Here is a 26,169-nt window from a genome sequence, read left to right on the forward strand (position 1 = left end):
TTTTTGTATTTTTAGTAGAAACAGGGTTTTGCCATGTTGGCCAGGCTGGTTTCGAGCTCCTGACCTCAGACAATCTGCCCGCCTCAGCCTCCCAAAGAGCTGGGATTACAGGCATGAGCCACTGCGCCCAGCCTGTTGTTTTGTTTTGAGACAGGGTCTCACTTTGTCACCAAGGCTGGAGTGCAGTAAGCTCACTGCAGCCTCGACTTCCCAGGCCCCTCACTGCAGCCTCGACTTCCCAGGCCCAAGTGATCCTCCTGCCTCAGTCGCCCAAGTAGCTGGGACAACAGGGAAACACTACCACACCCAACTAACTTTTGTATTTTTAGTAGAGATGGATTTCGCCATGTTGCCCAGGCTGGTCTCGAACTCCTGGATTCAAGCGATCTGCCTGCCTTGGCCTCCCAATGTGCTGGGATTACAAGCAAGAGCCAGGGCCATTACTGCCATGACATTTCCTTTATTATTTCAGATAGTTCCTCCCATCAAAAGAGAGAGGAAGAGGTTTATGGTTAGTCACTGCCTGCATCACCAGCCACCTGACATTTGTATGGCCAAGTTTTCAAAGTTGAAAACCTGCCATGTTGGAATCCAAACTGATGTCATGATGGGCACTGAAGGCACTGCCTCACATGTATGCTGTATTCGAGAGTACAGAAGTCTTTCAAAACACCACTGAAAGGGCGGCTGGTAGAACAGGCATTTAACACTTCCCTACTAACCATAGGAAAATCGGGCACAGAAAGAGTAAGTAATTTGCCCAAGGTCAGGGAAGGGTTTGCCCTCATGCCCGGTTAACTGCATTAATTGCTCCTAAGTTTGCTCAGTTATTTATTTATTTTTTTTGCAATGGAGTCTTGCTGTGTTGCCCAGGCTGGAGTGCAGTGGTACTGTCTTGGCTCACTGCAACCTCCGCCTCCAGGTTTCAAGTGATCCTCCTGCCCCAGCCTCTGTGTAGCTGGGACTACAGGACTACAGGAGTGTGACATCATGTTCAGCTAATTTTTTGTATTTTTAGTAGAGATGGGGTTTCACCATGTTGGACAGGCTGGTCTTGAACTCCTGACCTCAAGTGATCCACCTACCTCAGCCTCCTAAAGTACTGAGATTGATTACAGGCATAAGCCACCACTCCCAGCCTGCCTAGTTCTTTTTAAAATAAAATTGTATAATGGGTTCACCTAAGACTGACTGATTCTCCACATCTGGAAACCTGGGAACTCAATATTTAACCACCAAATACAGGGGCTGGCTGCTTTTACCTAGCATTTGTATACCTTTAATCCTCCCCAGAATAATACATATCTACCCTCTAACCTTTGTCCTCCTATCCAGAGGCCAAAGCTATTGCTCATGTGTTTATTCCTGTCTATAAATGTCCACATTAGATAATGAACCTGAGCAAAACACCCAGTGGCTTGCACACCCAATGAAATGTTAGACCTTCTAAGCATGAATTCACATTGGTCCATTTACACTCACCCATTTTTTTTTCCCTGGAAGTGTCCACTCTGACCTGCCTCTACCCAACTCCAAAACTGCTTCTGCATTTTAGGGATTAGTTCCTCTTGGGGCCAATCTCTCCAATACCCTGAACAGACACACAAACACCCTCTACCCTAGAGAGGATCACATTTGAGGTTTTGCTCCCCTAAATACACACATACCTCCGTATTCATTCCATATTCCCTTTTTTTGTTCTTTCTTTTCTTTTTCTATTTTTTGTTTTTTCTTTTTCTTTTTTTTTAATTTTTGTTGTTGTTTAATTTGTTTTCTTTTCCTTACTTTTTTTTGTCCATATTCCCTTTTAAACTGAGACCTGTCCGCAGCCAAGGGCAGCGTGATGAACTTGTCACATCTACCCTGGGGCAGGCACTGGCCTTGCTGCGCTGTACACACTTAGTGTGCTCTGCCGTCTTCCACGAAGCAGATTTCGCCTTTGGAACAGAGACAGATAGCACCTCCTCTGTGACCTCAACTCCCACCCAAGCTGCTAGGAACGATGCCCTGGTCGCCAGTAAAGAGTCAAAGGCCACCAGTATCACAGTGGTAACTGTGTTTGTCATTTCTATAGCCATTTTTTTTAAAGTGTCTTTCCACTGAATGTCATTTTTCTTGCCTGGAGAGAGGGTGCTGAGGTGTAGCCATATTCCAGAGCCTGAAAGGCCTTTTGTGGCCTGGTGGTTAAGAGCATGACTCTAGAGTCAGCCTGCCAACTCCAGATGTGCTCACTGGGTGACCGTGGGCAAGTGATTTAATCACCTGGTGCTGCCCTGTCTTCATCTGTAAAGGATGCTGATGGCAGTCCCTGCCTCAAATGATGGTTGTAGGATGATGGGGAAAAAGACAAGTGTTTAGAAGGGTGACTAGCAAGTAGAACTCAACTCCGCTTTGACGACTCAAGGTACAATGCCAGTCACCCTGACTGGGCCACGAATGGGCACTTACTATGCACAGGCACTGAGTGAGGGGTGGGCCATAGACAGAAAGAGACCAAAGCGTTGAGGAACTCAGTCTAGCAGTAAAGCTGATGTGGAACTGCAGATCCCAAAGCCCCAAGGGCAGCATACTCGAGATACAAAGTGCTGGACAGTGCGGTTCCCAGAGTGAGGCAATGCCTCACCTCGGTCTCAAAGGATAAATGGGATTTTTCTTGGCAAAGAGAAATGAAACAAAGACGGAGGAAACATTCCCTGCAAAAGACAGAATTAGCAAATGAAAGGAAGTTGAGATCATGCTCTGTCTAGGCACAGAACTCATTTCGTCTGCCTGATCACATTCCAAGTATATCTGTGGTGGAGTCGGGGATGGGGACACATGGATGGGAGATAGCTTCCTACATACTTCAGGAGTTGCAGAGGAAGCTCTCAGTGGCTCAGGTGGCCCAGGGGCCACTCCCACTTCCACCTACTGCTGGTGGAATCCCGGCAAGACCTATCAGAGAATGACCTGAAGTGTTTGCTAACACTGCAGATTCTAAGCCCCACCCCAGATCAACAAAAAGTCTCTTGGGATGGAGCCAGGGAATCTGCATTTTAACCCATTCTCCAGGGACACTTTTGCTCATTAAAAATTACACATAGCAAGATTTGAGAATCACTGCACTAGAAAAGATGCCACATGTCCCTTTGCACCCTTGGAAGCAGGGGTGTCAGCTAGGTCCTAGTGTCCACATCTAGCTCCTTCAGATGTAATCCACGGTGGTGAGCCCTCACACATGGGAATTGGAAACCGAGACATGTTTTTCAGTAGGCTTTGGGTAATGGGTTTCAAAAGCCTTGAAAAACAAACCCACATTTTGACCAAGGATAAAAAGTCCTTCAGGGGAAATCACTGATGTAAATCAATGTCTAGTCACAAGGATGTACTTGTTGTAGGGTTGCTTATAATTAGTAAAAAAAAAAAAAAAAAAAAAACTGGACGCAACCTAAACACAAATGAGGGAGGTACTGGCTTCTGCCTCAGGGCTTCTGCGCATGCTCTCTTCCCTTGCACTGAACACTGCCCCCACCCCCTGCCCACATCTTCACAGTTCTTAAGTTGTTGCTCTAACGTCACCTTCTCTGCGAGGCCAGCCCTAACCACTCTACTTAAAAACAGCAACAGACCGGACACGGTGGCTCATGCCTGTAATCCCAGCACTTTGGGAGGCCAAGGCGGGCAGATCACTGGAGATTAGGAGTTCGAGACCAGCCTGGCCAACATGGCGAAACCCCATCTTTCCTAAAAATACAAAAAAAAATAGCCAGGTGTGGTGGTGCATGCCTATAGTCCTAGCTACTTGGGAGGCTGAGGCAGGAGAATCTCTTGGACCTGGGAGGCAGAGGTTGCAGTGAGCCAAGATTGCACCACTGCACACTCCAGCCTGGGGGACAGATACTCGGGAGGCTGAGGCAGGAGAATCACTTGAACCTGGGAGGCAGAGGTTGCAGTGAGCTGAGATCACGCCACTGCATACTCCGGTCTGGGGGACAGAGCAAGACTCCATCTCAAAAAATATATACATAAATAAAAATTAAAAAGAAAAACAGCAACAGTGCTTTTTCCCCATTGCACATAATCCTACTATACAAGAGAATTGACTTATTCCATGTGTCTCCTTCACCTGCACCTCACTCCACTAGAACGTAAGTTCCAGGAGGGCAGGGATTTGTGTCCACTGTGTTCGCTGCTATAGCCCAGCACTTAGAACCTGGTACTAGTAGCTTCTCAAATATGTTTTGACCAAATGAATTCATTAGAGAAATACAAAGCAGTACAACACCACACAGCCATTAACAATGGCACTGCTAACAACTACACACACGGAAAGGCAAGGACGCCAGGCCGCTAAGTGAAGAAAGAAGTTTCTGACAGTCTTGGCTCCCTGATCCTTTGCTGAAAATGTGCGAGCTCTTGTGAGTGTGAACATAACCCACTTTCTCATCAAGCGCTTGTGGGTGACTTATTTTTTACTTAACTGAAGTTTCTAGTTTTTCTTCCATTAACTTTACATTACTTACATAATCTTTGAGAAGTAATCCCTCATGAAATGCTCTCAAAACATCTGCTAATTTTTTTTTTTTTAGAAAAACGCTTCTTCCTCAGTGACTTAATTAGGGTGTTCCTAATTAAGGCCAGCACAACATCAAAGAGGCCAGGTTCCAGGGGACCCCCCGCTCCAGGTCAACTTCTGGTTGCAGGATGACCTCAGTCCCTCCAGCGGAGGCTCAGACAGAGGGCTTGGCTGTCGGCTAGTCCTGGCTCTGCTCCCCGCTCCCTGCTTCCTATTGGGGTGCCTCATCCAATTATTCAGGCCCTCGATCACATCCTGCTGCCGAGCGGGCTTTGAAGGTTCAGTAAACAGCCACTTCAAAACAAAGAGGGGCCATTAAACCAAACTCAAAGACTTCCTTAATGGCTGCGTGCTCGGCTGCAGGAGAGGAGTCCGGCCTCAGAAGGGAGGTCTCCCTGGGAACTAATCCCTGAGCTCTCCCAGCCTCCTGCTGCAAATATCTGCCCGCTTCCTGCTTTGCACTCAAGTCACCTGGGGTGCAGAGCGGTTATTGGAGCGACCCTTGACAGAGGGGCTCCTCCAGCAAAACAAACGTGTGTCGTGTGGCTGCCACCTTAGACAACCCTATTGCACACTTCGGTCTCACAGCTCAGCTGCTCCCAAAAACTGCACTGGCCTGGCCCAACAACTTCATGTCCATGGCCAGGGCATATTCCTCCTAATTAGAGGGAGACCCCTTGAGCTTCTGGAAGAAGCTCAGAGGCAAGTCTAGATTTTTGTGTGTTTTTATCTCTCATCCTGAGTCCTAATGGTACAAATAGAGCGATCAAGGAGATGAATGAAATACACCTGTTACAGAATCTAAAATGCTAGGCTGCAAAAGCGAGAGACAGCCCAGTCTGGTGGAGAGGCGCACAGAACCTGGGGCCAGACTGCCTGGACTCAACTAACTCCCAGCTGTGCTTCTCACTAGCTGTATGACATGGGCAAATGGCTTAACCGCTCAGCATCTCAGTTTCCCCATCTGTAAAATGGGAATTATAATAGTTACTAAGACTACCTCGCTGGGTGGTTGGAAGATTAAATAAGTTTGTGTCAGGCACTTAGCATAGTGCCTGGTTTGCATATAAATGCTTTTAAAATAAGCAAAATAAAACTCAGTTCTGAGCGAGGGTCTCACCCAGATCAAAAGCCTTCCTGGACTCTGTACTCCCACCCTAAATGGGAATCAGAAGCCCTCCCCAGGACCCCCGACACAATCTTGGGCTGATCTCTATGGTGGTGTGGATTACACTGAACTCTAATTACCTGCCTGCCTGTCTCCTAGACTGAGCACTTCAGGGCAATGACTGTTCATACTGTCCACAGGTGTTCCTCCACCCCCCAGCAGCACCTGACATGCAGTAGACATGCCATCGTATTTGACGAATACATGTACTGTGTCCTCTCAAATTACTTATATGTTGAATGTTGAAAAGCACTGCACTTGTCTCTACTGCATTATCAAACTGAAGACATAGGTTGCTTCTATTCTTTGAAACATCTGAGTGCCACTATCAGCAGGAGGCTCTGCCAGGAATTACTAGGGTGGCTCAAATAGATACGAGCATTTATTTAGCACTTATTTCATGCTAAGCCCTCGACTTTTACTTTAATACTCAACAACTTTAAGAGGGAAGGATTATTCACCTCTTCTCCCGTTTCACAGGTAAGAAAATCAAGGCTCAGTAAACTTGAGTAACTTGCTCAGAGCAATAGAGCTAGGAAGCGCTAGAGTGGGGCTTCAAGGCCCAAGGATAACCACTTTTTAAGGTAGGATATAATCAATACTAGGTAGAATGTCACAAAGAATGTGAAAAATGGCTTTAGGGTTATCCAGCTTTGAGGGAAAAGGAGGCACCAGAGAATAAGGTCACTGTCTGATGGAGCCTTGAAGGATGAGAAAGATTTCAGTAGGCAGCAATGGCAGAGACAGGACAGGACAAACAACAAGAGTGAGGAGCACAGGCTGTGTTCAAGGAAGCCTGGGAGTCCGAGTTAGGGAGCGCTGGACACATAGCAGGCCACTTAGCTGGGGCCAAATCACAGGGGTCCTCACACAAAAGGTTAAGGCAGGACTGCCACATTCGGCCCATGGGAAGAACCCAGATGTGGCCAAGACTTGGGAAGCTCCTGCTACAGCACAGACTAGAGGCACAGGATGGCCACTTTTGGTGGTTGCCCCAGAAAAAGGAGGAAACTCAAAGGACGTAGATGGGAAAGGATGACCCTAATAAAGCAACTTCCCTCCCCCCGGCCTCAATCTATCTGACTTACAAATGTCCTAGCCAAGTACCCCACCCTCTCCTTCCCTAATAAACAAACAGTAGGGTTTGCAAATACAGAATGCAAATAGGTCCTGCTGGGCCAGCTGACCTTCGTAATGAACTCAGGGGCGATTTACTTAGCAAGAAAAAAACTCAACTTCTCCATTTCCTGCAACTTCACTGCAAGCTCTAAAATACAGCTCCGTAAGGGTGGGGCAGTGTCTACCTAAGAAGTGGTGGAGATAATTACTCCACTGATTTTAAGACTTCAAAATACCCCATTCCCAAATCTATAAGACAGAATAGTAACCACTTCTAACATTTGAGTGCACGTTTGCCAGGCAATGTGTGAAAACCTTCACAAGCAATGTTTCATTTCAGAATCCTCCAACAACTCTATCAGGTTCATTAGACCCATTTTACGGAAGAGGAAACCAAGACTCAGAGATTAAATAACTCGCCCATGAGATTTGAATCAGATTCCTTGAACTTCAAGGTCAACTCTAGCTCTAGAATTTCTATGGATGGGTTTAGGGGCAGTGTTGTAGCCAGCAGAAGGTAGAAGATAGTCAGACAGCTGTGTTACAATGCAGGCACACTCTAATTATCTAGATGATATGTTATAGATCTGCAGCTGTTCAGTACGGTAGCCACTAGCCATATACGGCTATTTAAGTTTAAACAAATGAAAAGTGACTAAAAATAAAGTCAATTCCTTGATTGCACTGGCCACACTTCATGTACTCAATAGTCACATGTGGCTAGTGGCTCACGTATTTGACAATTTCCATCATCGCAAAAAAAAATCACAACGGACAGAATCAATAAATCATGGCAAAGTATTCTAAAGATCCTTTGTTGCTGTTTATTTTTATGTTTCAGTTTATTTACTTTAACATTTAACTCTAAGGTTTTTTAATTTTTTTTTTTTTTTTGAGACAGAGTCCCATTCTGTCGCCAGGCTGGAGTGCAGTGGTGTGATCTCAGCTCACTGCAACCTCTGCCTCCCGGGTTTAAGTGATTCTTCTGCCACAGCCTCCCGAGTAGCTGGGACTACAGGTGTGCGCCACCATGCCCAACTGATTTTTGTGTTTTTAGTAGAGACGGGATTTCACCATGTTGGCCAGGATGGTCTCGATCTTTTGACCTCGTGATCTGTCCACCTCGGTCTCCCAAAGTGCTGGGATTACAGGAGTGAGCCACCGCACCTGGCTTAATTTTTATTTTTAATTGTGGTAAAATACACATAAAATGTACCATCTTGACCATCTTTAAGCATCACAATTCAGTAGTGTTAAGTATATTCACACTGGTGTGCAACTATATGAAGGTACTTTTATATTCAGATTTGGGTAAGATTAAGGCTTTTTTTTTTTTTGAGACAGTCTTACTCTGTCACCCAGGCTGGAGTCCAGTGGCATGATCTTGGCTTACTGCAACCTCCACCTCCTGGGTTCAAGCAATTCTCCTGCCTCAGCCTACTGAGTAGCTGGGACTACAGGCATGCATGACCACGCCCGGGTAAATTTTGTATTTTTTGCAGAGACGGGGTTTTGCCATGTTGGCCAGGCTGGTCTCGAACTCCTGACCTCAGGTGATCCACCCACCTTGGCCTCCCAGAGTGATGGGATTACAGGTGTGAGGCACCTTACCCAACCAGAAAAGGCTTTGAGGGAAGACTTACACAGCTCAGTGATTCTCAACCTTGGCCATCACTAGAATTACCTGGGGTGCTTTTCAAAATCTTAATGCCGTGAATGTACCCCAGGGCACTAATCAGAGCCCTGGCCCAGGCAGCAGCATCTCCAAGCTTCCAGGGAACCCAATGGACCCTGCTCTGTAACCACACGCATGCTGCCAAACCTCGTCTTCTGGTGAGACCCACTCCCACGGCCCTTGGAGACCCTGTCGCATAGTAGGCAGCAGAGGAGACCCAGGCAAAACCTGCTGCCCACCTCCATGCCCAGGAAGCTGCTGGTGCTGAGTGAGCTGAAACTTTCTACTGCTTTGAGAGAAAGCAAGCAAATAAAAAGACACACAGTTCAAAAAGCACTCAACTCAATTGATTTTTTTTTCACCCACTTACATTAGACAGGAAAAGAAAAACCACTTAGAACCTATGACCAAGGCCAGATATGCCAAGAGGCAGCACAGGAAGGAGTTTTATTGGTGAACCCATCCACTTCTTCAAACACAGACTTGCAAGGGCCCTTGCCCAGACCCCAGAGAATCTTAAACAACCCAAACCCTCCCATTTGCTCAGTAGGTAAAAACACTGTCACCTCCAAACAAATCGGGAAGCAGGCAAGATGAGAGAGCCCCAAGCCTAGACTTCCAGGCGTTGAGACAGGGACTGCTCTGGAGTGGATTCTGCGCTGGGAATTGCTACTTTTAAGTTTTTGGTTGTTTGGTTGTTTCTGATTTGCCTTGGTGGCTCATACACAGATGAAACCTGCAGTCTACTGCTAATTCAAGGGAGAACATCAGCAATCGTGACAATGGGCTTCAATCGTGACAATGGGCTTCCTTAATGCTCAGCCAATTAATTTATTCCTCAACTTCATTTTCCTCTCCTGTTTGCTACTTAATAAGGCCATATCAGCAGTGCTATCTCCAAATCTGAGTAAATGGCTCACGGCATCAGTTAGTTCCCTTTAAAGGGCCCCAAAATTTCTTGTCTGACATCCTAGGCAGCTAAATCTGTCCTCTGGCTTTTGTTTGGTCTGGAGTGAGGTATTTCTTTGTTTTTGCAGAGGTGTGGGTTTGGGGGGTAAGTGTCCTGAAGGCAGTTCCGAGAAGTAATGGGGAACTCAAAGTGACCTCATTTGTCCACACCCAATTCGAACATCTAAATGGTCTCACTACAGAAGGAATCTTGCCAGCTATCGCCACCCATGCCTGCGAAGATGGAAAAAGCAGAGATGCAAATTGGAGATAAAGCATCTAATGAATCAATAGTTTCAACCTTTTCACCCTCCAAGCATTTTAACAGCCTTAAGTAAGCTAGCCAAATTGACAGACATCATTTTAGCTTTTTTCCTTTTCCCTGTGGCTGAGGTGCAAAAGAAGAGTTCAAAGGGCAAGAGGTCAGCAACTGAGAACACATAGCACACAGGGAACATACTTAAATAGTGAACAATTTTTTAGTATATCTGAAATGCAAATTTAATGGGAAATTCTACGTTTTTACTTGCTGAAATCATTATGCCACGTTTGGTGCCTGAAACACCACTGATGCTCAATAAATACTACGGAATGAGTATATGTTACTCTAGTAAGAACTGGGCAATGGCTGAACCAGGCAAAATCCAAACTCAGCTTACCTTCTATGCAAACCAGGACCTAGGAATGACCTCTCTTGATTTGGAGCATTACAAACTGCGGAATTTCAGAACATAAAGGTTCACAGCATCAAGCTAGAAGTTCCAAAAAACTTGACTAAATAGTAAAGAGTTTTCACAAAAACTAAATAGGAAGGGGTTTTCACAAAGAAACACTCAAACCAGGCCAGAAACGATTTCCAAAGAACAAGATTGGCACCCAAAAAACCAAAAAGATGAATCTACATAGAAGAGGTCCCAAATCTCTGGGCACCCATCCCAGGCAGTTCCTGCTGTCGATTTTATGACATCTTTACTTCACCTTCTTCTCCCATGGGCCCAAAATGAGGAAGCTGTAAAACCCTGGCCAAACACAATCATTTGCTAAGAGAAAAGCCAACATGGGGCCCATCTGTCCTTTACAAGTGCTCTGCTTGTCCTGCCTTTGTGTGGCTGTCACCGTTTACAGGGAGTAGCCCACCTCCCTCAGAGCACCTGGCTGAGGCCTTCACTGGGTTTTCAGTACTGTCCTGGAGAAAACTCTTTTTCTGAGGCCTCCAAGGAAACTCCTGCAGAGACTGATGCTCTTCTCTAGGCTGAACCACAGCCCTTCCTTCACGGCCACCATATTGGATTCACATTACCTGTTTACAGCCCACAGGACAAGGAGCTCTCCAAGGGCAGAGCCTAGCAAAAGGCCTTCCACACAATTGCCCTCCATAAACAACAAGGAAGTGTACTTCTCTTCAGATGGGAACCCCAAAACAAAGCAGTGAGGTGGAAAAAAAAACCCTGAAATCACTATCCAGTGTTGGACCCACTACCCACATTCTCCATCTTACGATATGGGAGGGAAAATATCACGACATGGCTTCGAACCACAAAAAGATTTTCATGGAATTCAAGAAGTCCCTTTAGCAGTTCCAATTTTAGGCAGAACTTAGGAAAGAGGATAGTGATGGCAAACACGGGTGGGGGGCGGTGGGGAGGAACTGAACAAAGCCTCTATTCTGCTCAGCACAGGTGCTGGTAACAGGACACCCCTGTCTAAAGTGACACATGGGGTGGAGGAATCAGGTGTGGTTGGGGTTTTCTTGCGCCAGTCACATTCTGTACTCCTAACCTCGTACAAAGTTCTCCCCGCAGCAGGCCCAGTTCAGCTCTCGACATGCTGATTCTTGAGCAACAAGGGTGAAGAAAATATTTGATTTCAGACATCCGACTTTGTTTTTTTAAACCAAGTTAATTATTAAAAGAAGAAAGACATCCGCAGAGTGAGCTGTCCTCAATTTTGGCCAGCAAAGTCTCCTGGTCTTAAGAACTCCCCAGACATCACCAAAATCGATGCCGGTTCAATGACTCAAAAGCAAAGGCACAAAGCTGCTGTTTGAGACATGGAGCCCTCCCTTCCCAGGGCTTGGATAGAAACTCCAAAAAGATTCTAGGACCTTCTTGATGCAGTCAAGATTGTCTACATACACATCAGAAGGCAGTCAACGTCACTTCCAGACTACTGCTCCCCAGACAAACCAGCTATGGGCCCTTCCCTCCAGCCACGTGAATATCTTGTCTCCCCTTTCCTCTGGAACCAACTCACACCAGCCAATTTGATCAGTGATTTACTAATTTCCATGGATGGGAGGAAAGGCAGCCAGTAGGTGATTTTGCACAACACTGTTCATTAGTGACCACCCCCACAGCCGGTTAGAATAAACGAGAAACAAACCACCAGGCTTCCTCTCGTCAAGGAATCGATACGTTATTTACTAGCTGCTGCTTGCTTTACATGGTGCTGTTCCCCAGTGGAGAAAAAGTCAGGATTTCTTCCACACCTTACCCCCTGAAAAGGATAAAACCCATGCCCTGACAGCCAGCCGAGGACTTAGATGAAGTATCTTTAGAAGAAAGCACAAAGAATCCTCTCTCTCTTGCTTTTGCATGTCTTGAGGTTCTCTGGTTTCAGAAGATGGAGGGTGCCAGGCCTTGAAATTATTCCCTTTTTTTATTGTTTTCTTTTTTTCTCCAAAGAGGAAATTGACTCCCTTCCTGTGCTGCTGTACATTTTGAAGAATCAAATGCTACTAATAAAACCATTTTCCTTACCCTTTTCTCACCCAGCCTAACATCACTTCTGAGAAAATAACCTAAAAATTTTTATCAAGATGGCATTCCAAATGGGTTTCCGACATTTACGCTTTTCCCTCAGAGCAAACAGATAGGAGACCAAAGGCATTATAAACCCATTATGGGAGTTTAAAGAAGAGGAAAAAGAGGATAAGCAGGTCATTAGAAAGTCAGTTGATTTCAGATATTAAAAACTGACTTTTGTTGCTGGTGACTTCATGCATCTGCACACTATATACTGCTTATCAGAGCTGTTCAAATTAAAAAATTTTTAATTTCCATTTAAAATGTCACTGTCACCTAATCCATGATGAAGTCTTTTAAGAAGCAAAGCCCAAGAAAATATTCAAGAATTGTCTTATGCATAAACAATCTTGGAAATCAGACACTCCCTCTCTCTTCATCTCTCGAGTCTCCAAAAGTCTAAAACTCTGCAGAACCCAAGGCATGTTTTAGTCTTCCATTCCACTCCACCTTGCTTTTAAAATTTTACTGCCAAAACAAACAAACTAAAAAAAAAAAAAACTTCAAAATAAATGATTTCCCATAGGATACTGAACAAACCTACTAAACTCAAAAGGAAAGAAGTCAGGATACACAAACTCGCCGTGACTGGGCATTAAAGAAGATGTCTTTATTTTTAACTGGAACCATACAGGGGAAAAAACACCACCTTGGCACCCATGAGTCCCCAGCCAGGGCATACTGCCACGCAGCCACAGGATGGCAGGTGGAAAGCAGGACAGCCCACCCTTTGGGCAGGTCACGTTCTGAACGGCTTTCGATTCAAATAGTGAATGGGAAGAACCGAGCCTGGATTCTGGATTAAAGAACAAAGAGAAAAAACTCCAGATGTGATCACTCCAGGACTGCAGTGGACAGATCCGTCAGTGTGCATTGGGGGCAACAGAATGAAACGGGCTGTCTTTCAACAGGGAATAATCCATCTAATTCCAAGTGCCTGGACTATAAGCATTCCTGGGCAAGCAGAGTCTGGCTGCAGATTATGCTATGCTAAGGACAATTTGTGACAAAAGGCACGAGAGCTGTAGAAAGATTTCAAAATGGACAAGACCAGGACAGAGGCACCTTGGTAAAGTTCACCCTGGGTGAGGTGGCAGTTGGTTCTGAAAGGTGGAAGCAGGCCATGACAGCTGAGCATTCCTTCCCAAAGACCATCTCCGAGGCACGAAGCCTCTCTAAACCTTACACTTCATCAGACAAAAGCTCATCCAGGCGCCCAGGCAGCGGCTGAAGAGGGGCTGTCCACACCCACTCGGTGCACAGCTTTCCAAACCTGCCCACTCGTTTTGGAAGCGAGCTTTTAATTAAACACTACCTCCCCGGATCTGGATCTGTTGAGGCAAACTGGGGCTGGGCCAGAGCCAAAGAGAAGCTCCTTAAATACACATTAAAAAAAATAATTTCCCCCACCGCTCCCAATTCCCACCTCCAGCCAGCTCGCGCGGCTGGTTTTATTTCCTCTGGATGAATAACACGGGGCCCTGGTCTATCTCTAGGCACCAGAAAATCCACATCCGAGGATCAGGTTATCCCCAGTCCCACCCTTTGCAGGAAAAAGCCAGGGTGTTGTTCCCCGCCCCCACACGCGCGCGCGCACACACATGCGCGCGCACACACATACACCATCTTCACAACCCTTCCAAGAGAAAACCTAGAGAGTGTGTCCGTTTGGGTCTGGGAGGGCGGGATACAGTTATTTCGGGGACCCCAATCTTGCCTTCAGGCTCAGCTGGGGGAAGGCGGGGCCCCTGCAAGGCTGCCCGGGAACTTCGGCCCCGCGCCCCGCGGGAGGGCTGAGAGAGGGCACGCACACCTTTACCAGCTTCGGAACAGCCCAATTAATAACTAATTTGCTCAGATCCCCCACTCCAAGTAGACCTGACAGCCAAGGAGGGACTGGCTTTGCCTCTCAGTCTCCTAGGCTAGGGGACTCCTTCCTGCGCGCGGGCAGAGCCCCCACTTCCTCCCCACCACGGCGCCAGGCGCCCCCACCCCGTGCCCGGGAGAATCAGGTGTCCTCCCGGGCATCCAGCCCCCGCGGGTCCCAGACACTTACTTCAGGGACAGACAATGGGAAAACTTGGAGCCAGTGCCCTGAGCCCCCGAGGGAAAGAAATGGTGCCGCCCCCTGGGACAATGAGCGGGGTAGATGGCGTGGGACAGCAGACACCCCCCCCAGAGAAGCCGCCCGCCCAGTGACCCCGCAGAGCCCGGAGCAGCGCCCCGGGTGAGCAGGTGACACTCGGGCCGGGAGCTCCAGCAGGTGGCCGGTGGCCACGGTGCAGGGAAGGGCCGGGTGCCCGGCCCGGGGTGGAGACGAAGCGCGGCGGCGAGGTCAGAGCGCGGCGGCCGGCGCCGCAGCCGCACCCCCGGCGTCCTACCTTCATGTCGCTGATGATGGTCTGGAAGAGGCCTCCGAGCGCGCTGCATTCCTTCTCAATCACAGCCTCCATTTTCCCGGCTCCGGCAGGGCGAGGGCACACACGCGGGGCCTCTGGACTGCGCGCGGGGCCGGGGCTTGCTCACCCCAGAAGGAATTTCACCTTCCGAGAGACCCACCTCGGACTCGCAGCCTCTTCTGCAGCGAGGACGGGGTGCACCAGACCGACTGTTCTCTGCCCAAAATAATAACAGTAATTTAAAAAGCCAAACCGCTCTGTAGGGTATTCGCCTACAAGCAGCGCTCGGCTCCTGGCCTTAAAAATGCCGGGAGAAGACTGACAATCAGGCCACCACTGGTGCCCACTACGGAAACGGCAAAGCCCATCTTGATGCAGAAAAAATCGCCCGCTGACCCGGGGCCAGCGCCATTGAAAAATGCAAGATTTTCCAATTTAATAAATTTTTCTGCAATTAAAAAAAAAAAAATCGCCCAACAGCAGAGCGTGTCAGCTCGCGGCGTCCAGATCTGTTGCTCGCAGCTGCGGTCGCCGCCTCCTTTTCACTCCTGCGCGCCCGGCCCCGGCGCTCGCTCTGGCTGGGCTCCCGGGGACGTTCGGAGAGGCGCACGCGCGCTCGCGGCCGTGCGTCCGCCGCGCGGGGGCGCGCTCTCGCGGCCGTGCCGCCGCCGCACGCGGGCGGGGCTGGGAGCGCGCGCCCGAGAGGCGCGTGGGGCGCCCGCCGCAAAGGGGAGCCTGCTGGTCTGCTGGCGGGCAGGCGGCGCTGGGCCGGAGCCTCTCCCTCTGGTGCGCACCGCGCACCCTCTCCTCCCCCGGCCGCCCGTCGCAACGCGGAGGGGGCGTATCGGCACCCTGCCTGGCGAGCGCCCACCTTACAATGGCTGCGAGCGCGCGGGACGGAGGGTGCACCGCCGCTCCCCGGGGCTTGCACGGGTGGCGCGCCTAGCCCAGAGCCCGCTTGTAGTGAGCGCTCAGTAGGGCGGGAAAGCTGCTGCAGCTACTGCGGCCTTCTGAGAAAACGCCCATTCTCTGATGTCAGGACTGCATCGCCGAGTCCTGATTGCAAATAGCGAAATATATATAATTAAGGAGAGTTCGGGGGCGTATCCTGCAATGGGATGCCGAGTTCGATAAAGTTGCAGGATGCTGGGAAAGTGGATTGATTTGCTGTTGCTAAATGAATGGAAACAGCGTTAGAGCTTCTGTCCACGATCCATCAGTCTATCGAGATTGCTGATTGCCTATGACTTGGACGGTTGATGGTTTTCAGGCCCACTGAGAGCAGCCAGCGTTGGTATAACCGCAGGGAGCCCTCCTGGGAGGGTGAACCTGCAGAGCGCAAATGTGCCCAGGTTGATTTGGGGCCTAGTGGTCCGTTTTCACAGCTCCACTGCCTATCTGCATAACCAGGAGCCCTCATTCAGATGAACGCCAAATGGGCCAGAGGGAGGAGAATCAAATGAGCAACTTTTAAAAGATCTTAAGACATAAGCACCTAACTCCGGACAGTTCCTTTAACCCTTGAGCTAACTATTTGAAGCACAAAACACAACAAAAGAAAAGACTGGGGAGAGTGGGGCCAAAAGAAACCAAGTGCAAAATGCTGTACACTTGTGTCAGATTCACTCCGTAATGGGAAAAGGTCTGGCTTTGAAAACTTTATGGATCAAAGGGATGCATGGAGTTACACAGCACAGCTGCAGAGGATAATGTTCCCCTGGATCACTCTGCCCAACTCTTAACTGCAACCCACCTTCCCTACCGTCTCCCCGAAATCACCCGGAAGAGTGTTACCTTAAGGAAGTAACTGATCTCTTGATCACCCCTGCTGGATCCTGTCCCCAAGGGCATTCGAATGCATCCGACTTATCTTCACCTTGCCAATAACGGGTGCTTGACACATAGTTTGCTGCCAATCATTATTGTGACTTTAATACTATTGGTATTCTAACGATCAAGATGACTGCTTGTAGAGCCAGATTGCCTGGATTCAAACTCCAGTTCACAACCTACTAACTGTATGCCCTTGGGTATGTTACTTAACCTTTCTGGGCCTCAGTTTCCTCATCCATCTGTAAATGGGGATAATGATGGCTTCTACCTGATAGGGCTGTTTAGAACATTACATGAGCTGATCGGTGAAAGCACTTAAAGTGGTACCTGGCATCTCGTAAATAATCATTCGATAAATCTTATCAACAGAAGAAGCAGGAATGAGGCCAAGGCTCATGTCCAGCCCTGGCCCCATTTCACTTCTGTAACATTGGCATCCTGTCCCAGGGACATTGCTGAGGGTCTACTGTGTGCAATCTGGGCATTTTATATGTATTATGTCTACTTGAAGGAAATTACCATTCTGGTCCTCGTTTCACTGTTGGAAGGAATCCAACCCTGGTTTTCTGACTTCCATGCCCCAGGTCTCCCTTTTACCCAGCCTCCTGAACTCCTGGGATAAGGGGCCTTAGCCCAGTGGACACTTGGTCTAGCTTTCCTGCCACATGCTTACATTTCAATGCCCCAAATACCCCAACTTTAGCAATGTTTGCCAAAGCACACCTCTGTTGTGGCCTTTTTCCCTGGACCTGACCACCAGGCCCTTGTCTCTCATGAGAACTCCTTGATAGGGAGGCTGGAAAAGTGTTCCCAGATGCAGGAAAGTGGGAGTGACACCTGGCACTTTTTTTTTTTTTTTTTTTTTTTTTTTTTTTTTTTTTTTTTTGAGACAGAGCCTCACTCTGTCACCCAGGCTGGAGAGCAGTAGTGCGATCTCGGCTCACTGCAACCTCCATCTCCCAGGTTCAAGCGATTCTCCTGCCTCAGCCTCTGTGTTGGCCAGGCTGGTCTCGAACTCCTGACCTCAGATGATCTACCCGCCTTGGCCTCCCAAAGTACTGAGATTACAGGCGTGAGCCATCGTGCCTGGCCAGCTGTCATACATTCTTTCCTTGTTTTCAGATTCTCCTTTGTTTCTGGCTGTTGGGGACTTCCCTTCTTTCAGACTGGCTCTGCATATATTTAAAGAGATTCTGATTACATTTTACCAACTGTGTCTACGTGGCTATGGCAGGAGGGGTTTCAGGTTATAGAATCTGCCTCTGCGACAATAGAGTGTCCCGTTTTTGTTGTTTACATGATGAAATGTTGGGTTTTGTGTAATGTATAATATTTTACACTTTTAGGTAAACTCACATGCCTCTGATGGATTCGAAATAACCAGATATATTTCTGAATTGCTTTATATGGTGTGTAAACATAGGGTTTTCTAAACTAATATCTTTTTCATGCTCTTTTATTGCTACTCTGACCAGACCCTTATCTTACTTATAAAATATATGTTTTTCTCATAATGCTTATGTGGTACAGAAAGAGCTAAGCCCCAGAAATACTGTTAATGAGAGGGAGATCAGGTCCTGGACAGTCTTGGTTTATAACTTGCAGCAGGGATATCTGCTCCCCTGAGAGCCCAGTTCTCCATATCAAGGCACTGCAGAAGTCAAATTAGTAGTCAGCAGGCAGCTTGGGAGCACATAAACAAAGCAAAGGAGATTGGATGCTCCTGGGAGGACAGGCGTGGTTTGGTACAAAGCAGGTGCTCAAGAAATGTCTCAGGAATGGAATCCAACCAGGTTCCTACCCCACTAGAGAGCAGACACAATGTCTTGGCGACCTAGAACCATCAGATACAGCCTCTCTTCCTCAAACAGTCCTGGAGAAATACAAAATATTATGACTTCTTTCCCCTTTTAGATCTTCCAACCCTGCTATTTGACTCCCATGATTGGAAGCTACAAACTGGCCTGCAGAGGAGTTTTTAAAATTAGAAAATCTAAAAAAAAAAAAAAAAATTGGGAAATCTAAAAATATTTAGAAATTGGGAAACTTCACCTCAAGGAACAAAGTTTCAGCACTTCCAGGAAGATAGGAACATGTGGCAATTCAGGGCTCACATTCCCACCTGGCCTGGGCCTGGGGGACAGCTGGTCCTTGGGGGGAGAACTTGCTCTTTACGCTCTCCGCCACCCCCTTCAGACTTGCTACTAATCACTTCATCACCTTTCATTGGTTTCCTGCCCCAGTGACACATTCTGGACATTAGGGTTCTATCTGGCCATTTTCCAGCCTGCCATCCACAAAACACATACAAAACATCTCTTAGTGTGAGTCAATGTGACAGATATTTTTAATTGATCCTCGCTAATTTCATTTTCAAAAGGGGCCTGTTTCTAAATGGGAACTTTTATATGCTGATAACTCCCGAATTTGTCTAAAGAATTTAGTGACTCGATCAGAAAGAATCCTGTTTATAGGTGACCAGGGCAAGCTTAAGCCAATTTTGTTTCATAGATGAGCTATGGTAATGATAAATATACAAATAACTAACCTCTAGTGTATACTCACTGTGTGCCAAGTACTATCCTAAGTAATCTCACTCAATCCTCACAAAGCCTTAGGAGTTAGCACTTCGATTATGCTTATTTTACAGATGAAGAAACTGAGGCACAGAAGGTGGGTCAGGAGGGAGGAAGCAAAAGAGCTAGAATTCAAACATAGCAGCATGACTTCGAGCCCACTGTCTTAACCACTGTGTCACATAACTGCCTCTAATGCAAAGATCCCTCTCGAAGGTCAGAAGTTTCACAAACACTGCCTTAAGTCTCATTGCTAACTGGGAGGCCCCACAGAGCAACCTGGCTGTGCATTAGACTCACCTGAGGAGCTTCTAAAACATACCCAAGCTTGGCTAGGCATGGTGGCTCACATGTATAATCCAAGCACTTTGGGAAGCTGAGGTGGGAGGATCACCTGAGCCTAGGAGCTCAAGACCAGCCTGGGCAACATAGTGGGACCGCATCTGTACAAAAAATTAGCCGGCTGTGATGGCATGTGCCTACAGTCCCAGCTACTCAGGAGGCTGAGGTGAGAGGATCGCTTGAGCCCAGGATGTCAAGTCTGCAGTGAGATGTGTTCACACCATTGCACTCCAGCCTGGATGACAGAGCGAGAACTTATCTCAATTAAAAAACAAAACAAAACAAAACAAACAAAAAAAAACAAAACCCAAGCTTGAAGCAAATACCATAATGGGGTAACATTTGGGAAATCTAATGAAGGGAAAATGAGATATCTTTGTACTATTCTTGCAACATTTCTATAAGTCTGAAATTATGTCAAAATAAAAAATTAAAAGAAAAAAGAATGAATTAGAATAATATTCATTGACCTGGAGGGATTTCTGCAGAAATTATTGTGTTCATAGTAAGATCCAGAAAAGTATGTGTTATGTGATCCTGCTTCTGTAAAACAAACGCTAACAAAATCCATCCACACACACCCATTCACATATGCACGTGCATCTGTATGTCTTTATGTGATAATGGAATAAAACATGCATGATACATTTTTAAAAATTCCATAGCCAACCCCCACCAGAGGTTCCTCTTGAATTGTTTAGGAGTAGAACCTGGTCCTGGGTACTTTCTTTCAAAGTTTCCTAGATAGTGTTCTTAATGTTGCCACACATTTGAATCACCTAGGAAGCTCTGAAACAGCCTGATGGCCAGGTGACAGCCCAGGACAATTAAATCAGATTCACTGGGAATGGAGCCCAGGTATGGATGTTTTAAAATTCCCAAGGGGATTCCAATGTACAGCCAATTTGAGGACGAGGCAAGGTCCTTTGAGCAGCCAGAGTTGAGAATCACTCCTGAGGAACAAGGGAACTCATGTGTGTAGCCCTACTATGTGATAGGCCTTTGACATCCACTTTAATCCTAGGAATAGCCAGTGAGGTAGGAACTCCCAAGGAAATAGAGGCTGGCTCCAGAGATCAGATAGCCTGCCAGAGGTCACAGAGCTACGAGAAGGCAGTGCACACTCTAACCCCATCATCCACTGGGCAGTTTGGCAGGAAGCTGGGAGGGGAGTTGTTTTGGGAAGACTTCACTGACTCTCAATCTCTCTTCTCCAAGACCACAGGGGTTGAAATTCGTCTAATAGAGATTCTTTCCTTTGGGTTCCTCCTCGTAGGAGCTATTAAAAACAATAACACTCCTGGCACGGTGGCTCACACCTGTAATCCCAGCACTTTGGGCAGCTGAGGCGGGTGGATACGAGGTCAGGAGTTCGAGACCAGCCTGGCTAACATGGTGAAACCCCATTTCTACTGAAAATACAAAAATTAGCTGAGCATGGTGGCGGATGCCTGTAATCCCAGCTACTCAGGAGGCTGAGGCAGAGAATTGCTTGAACCTGGGAGGCAGAGGTTGCAGTGAGCCAAGATCACACCACTGCACTTCAGCCTGGGCGACAGAGTGAGACTCCATCTCAAAAAATAAAAATAAAAAATATAACAACAAATAGTCATGAAAAGAGTTGCATGTTAACAGGATCTTGATGTCTGCCCAGTGAGTGGTTGATGTTTTGAAAAGAGGGGAAAGTCAGAAAGATGCTCAAATGTGGGACAAGAATCTATTTAAAGGGGTAGGTCTGATCTTTTGTCATTTTCCTGCTCAAAATCCCTTCCTTCGCCAGCCTCATCCCAGGCCTTATTGAAAGTTCCAGGTGTGGCCAGGCACGGTGGTTCATGCCTGTAATCCCAGCACTTTGGGAGGCCGAGATGGTCGATCACTTGAGGTCAGGAGTTTGAGAACAGTCTGGCCAACATGGTGAAACCTCATCTTTACTAAAAATACAAAAATTAGCTGGGCGAGGTGGTGGGCAGCTGTAATCCCAGCTACTCGGGAGGCTGAGGCAGGAGAATCGCTTGAACTCAGGAGGCAGAGGTTGCCATGAGCAGAGATCACGCCACTGCACTCCAGCCTGAGCAATAGAGTGAGACTCAGCCTCAAAAACAAACAAACAAAAAAACACACAAAAAAGAATGTATGACAGCTGATGCTTTAATTGCCCCAGGAGGAGTCCTTGGTTTCAATAATCCAAGGGCTTGGCCTGCGTGTTCACCCCCAAGGAGGACCAGAAAAAGAGTCCCTAGTCCCATGCAAGTCAGGGATGTACCACTGAGAGCCACCTACAGAGCTGCGACACCCCATAACTGCTGCACTTCAAGGGCAAGTGGATGAGAAACAATCTGCCCACCAGGACAGGTGGCTGACACAGCAGCCTGGCAGTCTTAGTCTGGGATCTGGGTAGAAGTGAAAAGCATTCAGTGAAAAATTTGTGACAGAGGCCTGCACCACAGCTGCGTTTGGGGGTTTCAATTTGCCATATCTTAAATGGATCCAAAATACTTAAAATGAAAATTACTGTGAAAAATTGTTACTGGTCTAAAATCATCCTGGGTAACCCAGAAGAAGCAAATGAGAAATGGCTCTGAGGGGATCCGCCCTCAATCAAGTCCTCACAAGATTCCCGCAGAAAGCCTCCTGAAATGAGCTTGGGATTCAAAACTATAAAGAATTGATCAATACAAGGCCACAGTGCACTCATCACACTCAAGAATCAGCAACTCCCAGCAGGGCTCAACCCACAAGAACTGAAGCTAATCCATCAATCAGATAGAGGTAAGCAAATTTAAAATAATTCAAATATAAAAGAAGGACACAAAAACAGACACTATGAAAAGAGAAAAGCATCGTGAAAAAGGAATCTAAGAAAGCCTAGAAACGAAAATTATAGTCACTGCAATTACCATGTATATTTGAACTATATATGGACAAGTTAGAGAACTGAATAGACGTGGAGCTGAAAAGGGAATTTTTTTAATCAGAAAGTTCAGAAGGAAGCCCAGAAATAAAGAAATATTAATAGAAAATAGACAAAAGAGGTTAGGAGACACGGAGGACATGAGAATACAGCATATTGCTAGTTCCAGAGAAAATGGGGAAGGGGAAAAGATACTCCAAGAGATATTGCCTGAGAATTTTGTAGAGTTGAAATGCATCAATCCTCAGTTGTAGGGAGCACAGCAAGCTCTGAACAAGATAAGCCAAATGAATTGATTTTTTTTCATACTGAATTATCATACTGCAAATTGTGATTTGCAGTATATACTTATTTCTTTCAGTGTCAAAGAAAACTCCTTATATTAAAAAAAAATTTAAAATTGTATTTGTTGTAACATCCTTGTTGCTGGGGGGTGTGGTAAAATCATTTATTTGCAGGATTTGGCATAACAGAAATCTGCAGAAACAGGAGAGTCGGCGCAACGGCCCTTTGGAAGATATCTAGCAGGATCACTGTGCCGACCGCACCCTTCCTTTCAAATTTATCTTTCATGCTGCTTTTCTGGAGTTTTGTGTCTGTAGGGTACAGGCAGGAAACAGACGGCCCACTCAAACTGGGTAAGAAGGAAGTTTAAGAAAGAGACTATTTGCATGGACATGGGCAGGGTGTAGGGAACGCCATGGATGGTGCAGCTCTGGGGTCCAGCAATGGTGAGAAGCCATCACCACCCCTGCCAGGAGAGGGCAAGAAGAGGGGGTAAGCTGGAACCCAGAGAGCCAGCTGCGTGGAGGGGGCTGAGTGTGGCAGGAGCTGTGGCCCTCTGAAGGGCCCTGCAACCTACCTGCATGGCAAGAATCAAACTCCAACAGACATTTGTCCACAGAGTCCTGGTTTGCTCCCGTCGTTCTTTCTCAAAAGTACCACAGTTTGGACAATAAATGGCTTGATCACTTGTACAAAGGTGCCTGTTGGTACAGTCCATACAGAACAGCTTTCTGACAAAGCAAAGCAGGGGAGGTTGGAGAGTGAATTGGGGGTCAAGGGAGCAATGGAAAATATTCAGCATGAACATCGACTGCTCAGTAGTAAATGTCTTTTTGTTTTTTTGTTTTTTTGAGACAAGATCTGGCTCTGTCACCCAGGCTGGAGTGCAGTGGCACGATCTCAGCTCACTGCAACTTCTGCTTCCCAGGCCCAAGACAGCCTCCCACCTCAGCCTCCCGAGTAGCTGGGACTACAGGCGTGCACCACCATGCACAGCTAGTTTTTGTATTTTTTGTGGAGATGTGGTTTTGCCATCTGCCCAGGCTGGTCTTGAACTACTGAGCTCAACTTCACTCAGCCTGCAGCAGTTACTGAATGCCCAAGAGAACAGTGGCGGTAGTAGGGGGTGGCAGGGGCACAGAGGGGCAGGGGGATTCTTCTTGACAAGAAACTGTTAGATTCCCTCTTTAGATTTTCACTTAAGAAGACTTGGCTTTGTGGTCACAGGGGTGAATTTAGGCTTCTGAGCCAGGAGGCATTTAATTTGCCTGCCTCCCAAAGTGCTAGGATTACAGGCATGAGCACTAGGGTTAAAAAAAGACTGGCTATGTCTTTTTAATTAAACCAGCTTTATTGAGGTATAATTCACATACCATAAAATGCACCCTTTTAAAGTGCAAAATTCAATGATTTTTAATATATTCACAGTTGTGCAAATATCACCACAATCAATTTTAGAACACTTTTATCACCCCTCAAACCAGCCCCCTACCTATTAGCAGTCACTCTCCATTTCCACACAACCTCCCTTTTCCCTAGCCCTACATAACCACTAATCTCTGTCTCTATGGATTTGCCTGTTCTGGACATTTCATGTAAATGAATCATACAATATGTGGCCTTTTTTATCTGGTTTGTTTCACTTAGCATACTGTTCTCAAGGTTTATCCATGCAGTAATGTGGATCAATACTTTATTTTTTTATGGCTGAATAATATTTCATTGTATGGTTATATCACATCTTGTTTATTCATCAGTTGATGGATAAACAACTGAGTTGTTTCTACTTCTTGGCTGTTACTAATAAAGGTGCTATGAACACTTGGGTGAGTTTCTGTGTGGGTATGTTTTCAATTCTCTTGGATATATACCTATAGTGGAATTGCTGGGTTATGTGGAAAATCTATGTGTATCCTTTTGAGGAAATTCCAGAGTGTTTTCCCATAAGTGGTTTTTTATTTCTTATAATTCATAAGGTTTTTTACAGCATGAAATAACTGGTAGAGTCATTGTCCATCTGTTTGTAACAGTTGACACCATCCATCCACATAAAAAGATTTGGCTGCTGTGGCCGGGCGTGGTGGCTCACGCCTGTAATCCCAGCACTTTGGGAGGCCAAGGCGGGTGGATCACAAGGTCAGGAGATCCAGACCATCCTGGCTAACACGGTGAAACCCCATCTCTACTACAAATACAAAAAATTAGCCAGGCATGGTGGCGGGTTCCTGTAGTCCCAGCTACTCGGGAGGCTGAGGTAGGAGAATGGCATGAACCCAGGAGGCAGAGCTTGCAGTGAGCCAAGATCGTGCCACTGTACTCCAGCCTGGGCGACAGAGGAAGACTCTGTCTCAAACAAACAAACAAAAAAATTTGGCTGCTGTGAGGTCTCCAAATAGTCATTGGTGGCGTGGTAAATCTCTCCATTTCCTAGCTTTGTAATCATAGCAGATTGTTTATTGAGTCTTCAAATAGCATGATTTTAAAGATTTTAACATTCATTTTGGAATAAACCATTGTTTAGATGTTTCTAACATTAAGACACTCGGGCAAACAAAGTCTTATTGTAGTCAATTAATGGTCTGACTATATGTCAGTCTCTTGTAAGTTTGTCTAGTAGGAGTCTGTCACTGAGAGCTTAACTCTGGATTTTCTGGCAAGGCCAAGATTCCGTACCTTGCACTGCAAGCTTTGTGTGTATTCTGGTTTGTTTGGACAACAGAGTATATTAAATGGCACTGGAATTAGGCAGACATTGGGGAAAGATGTTGAAACCAGCAGTTTAGCATCCATCATCTTTGCTCTGTCCACTTTATACATTTAAGTAACCAGGGTGGCTCAGAGATTCCTCCCCAGAGCAACTCTACCAGATTGCCTGCAATTCCAAGAGATTTTTCCTGAGCAGACAGCAGACTTTCTTCTCCTAGGTCTTGAGCTTTTCTTTGAAATCAACAACAGAAACAGCGATGTGGGAGACTATTTTTAATGGGGGCAGTATGTAAGATGGAATGGGCATGGGGTTTGAAGTCACAGAGACTCAAGTTCGAATTCTGGTGTTTCAGTGCTTCAGCTGTGTCCGTGAGCAAATTACTTGACTGGCCCATCCCATTGCATAAAATATAAAATGTAACGCTCATTTCAAAATCTTGGGAATTAGAGATAATATGGTTAATGAGCTTAGCCTGCAGCAGTTACTGAATGCCCAAGAGAATGGTGGTGGCGGGGGCAGGGGGGCAGGGGGGCAGTGGAATTCTTTTTAACAAGAAACTGTTAAGTTTCCTCTCTAGATTCTCACTAAGGGAGGCTTGGTTTGGGCTAATAGGGGTGAATTTAGGCTTCTGAGCCAGGACACATTTAGTCAATTGTTTCAAAGCAGTTCTGTCTTGTTTACTTTTAATAATGGGTTTGTTTGCTTTTAATAATAAGAACCAGACCCAGCCCTCCTATTTTCTGAAGGTTGTGAGCAGATGGAGGCTTGTGACCCGGAGTTCAGCAGTAATCTTTCCAGCCACAAGTGGCCAGTGGCCACAGGCAACAAGTGAAAACAGGTTGTGTAC

General features: G+C 46.6%; 1 protein-coding gene across 5 annotated transcripts in view; it reads right to left on the reverse strand.

The window, feature by feature from the left end:
- MTSS1 (MTSS I-BAR domain containing 1) overlaps positions 1-15,329 on the reverse strand; it is a 178,569-nt gene extending 163,240 nt beyond the window's left edge. For 2 of the 5 annotated variants that reach the window (XM_054561025.2, XM_054561024.2), the window contains exon 1: positions 14,651-15,252. In XM_054561025.2, the coding sequence (XP_054417000.2) occupies positions 14,651-14,722 (72 nt within the window). In that variant the 5' untranslated portion in view covers positions 14,723-15,252. 5 annotated transcript variants of the gene reach the window in all.
- Positions 15,330-26,169: the final 10,840 nt, after the last annotated feature.

The sequence above is a fragment of the Pongo abelii genome, chromosome 7 (genome assembly GCF_028885655.2).
Source record: "Pongo abelii isolate AG06213 chromosome 7, NHGRI_mPonAbe1-v2.0_pri, whole genome shotgun sequence".
Classification (NCBI taxonomy): domain Eukaryota; kingdom Metazoa; phylum Chordata; class Mammalia; order Primates; family Hominidae; genus Pongo; species Pongo abelii.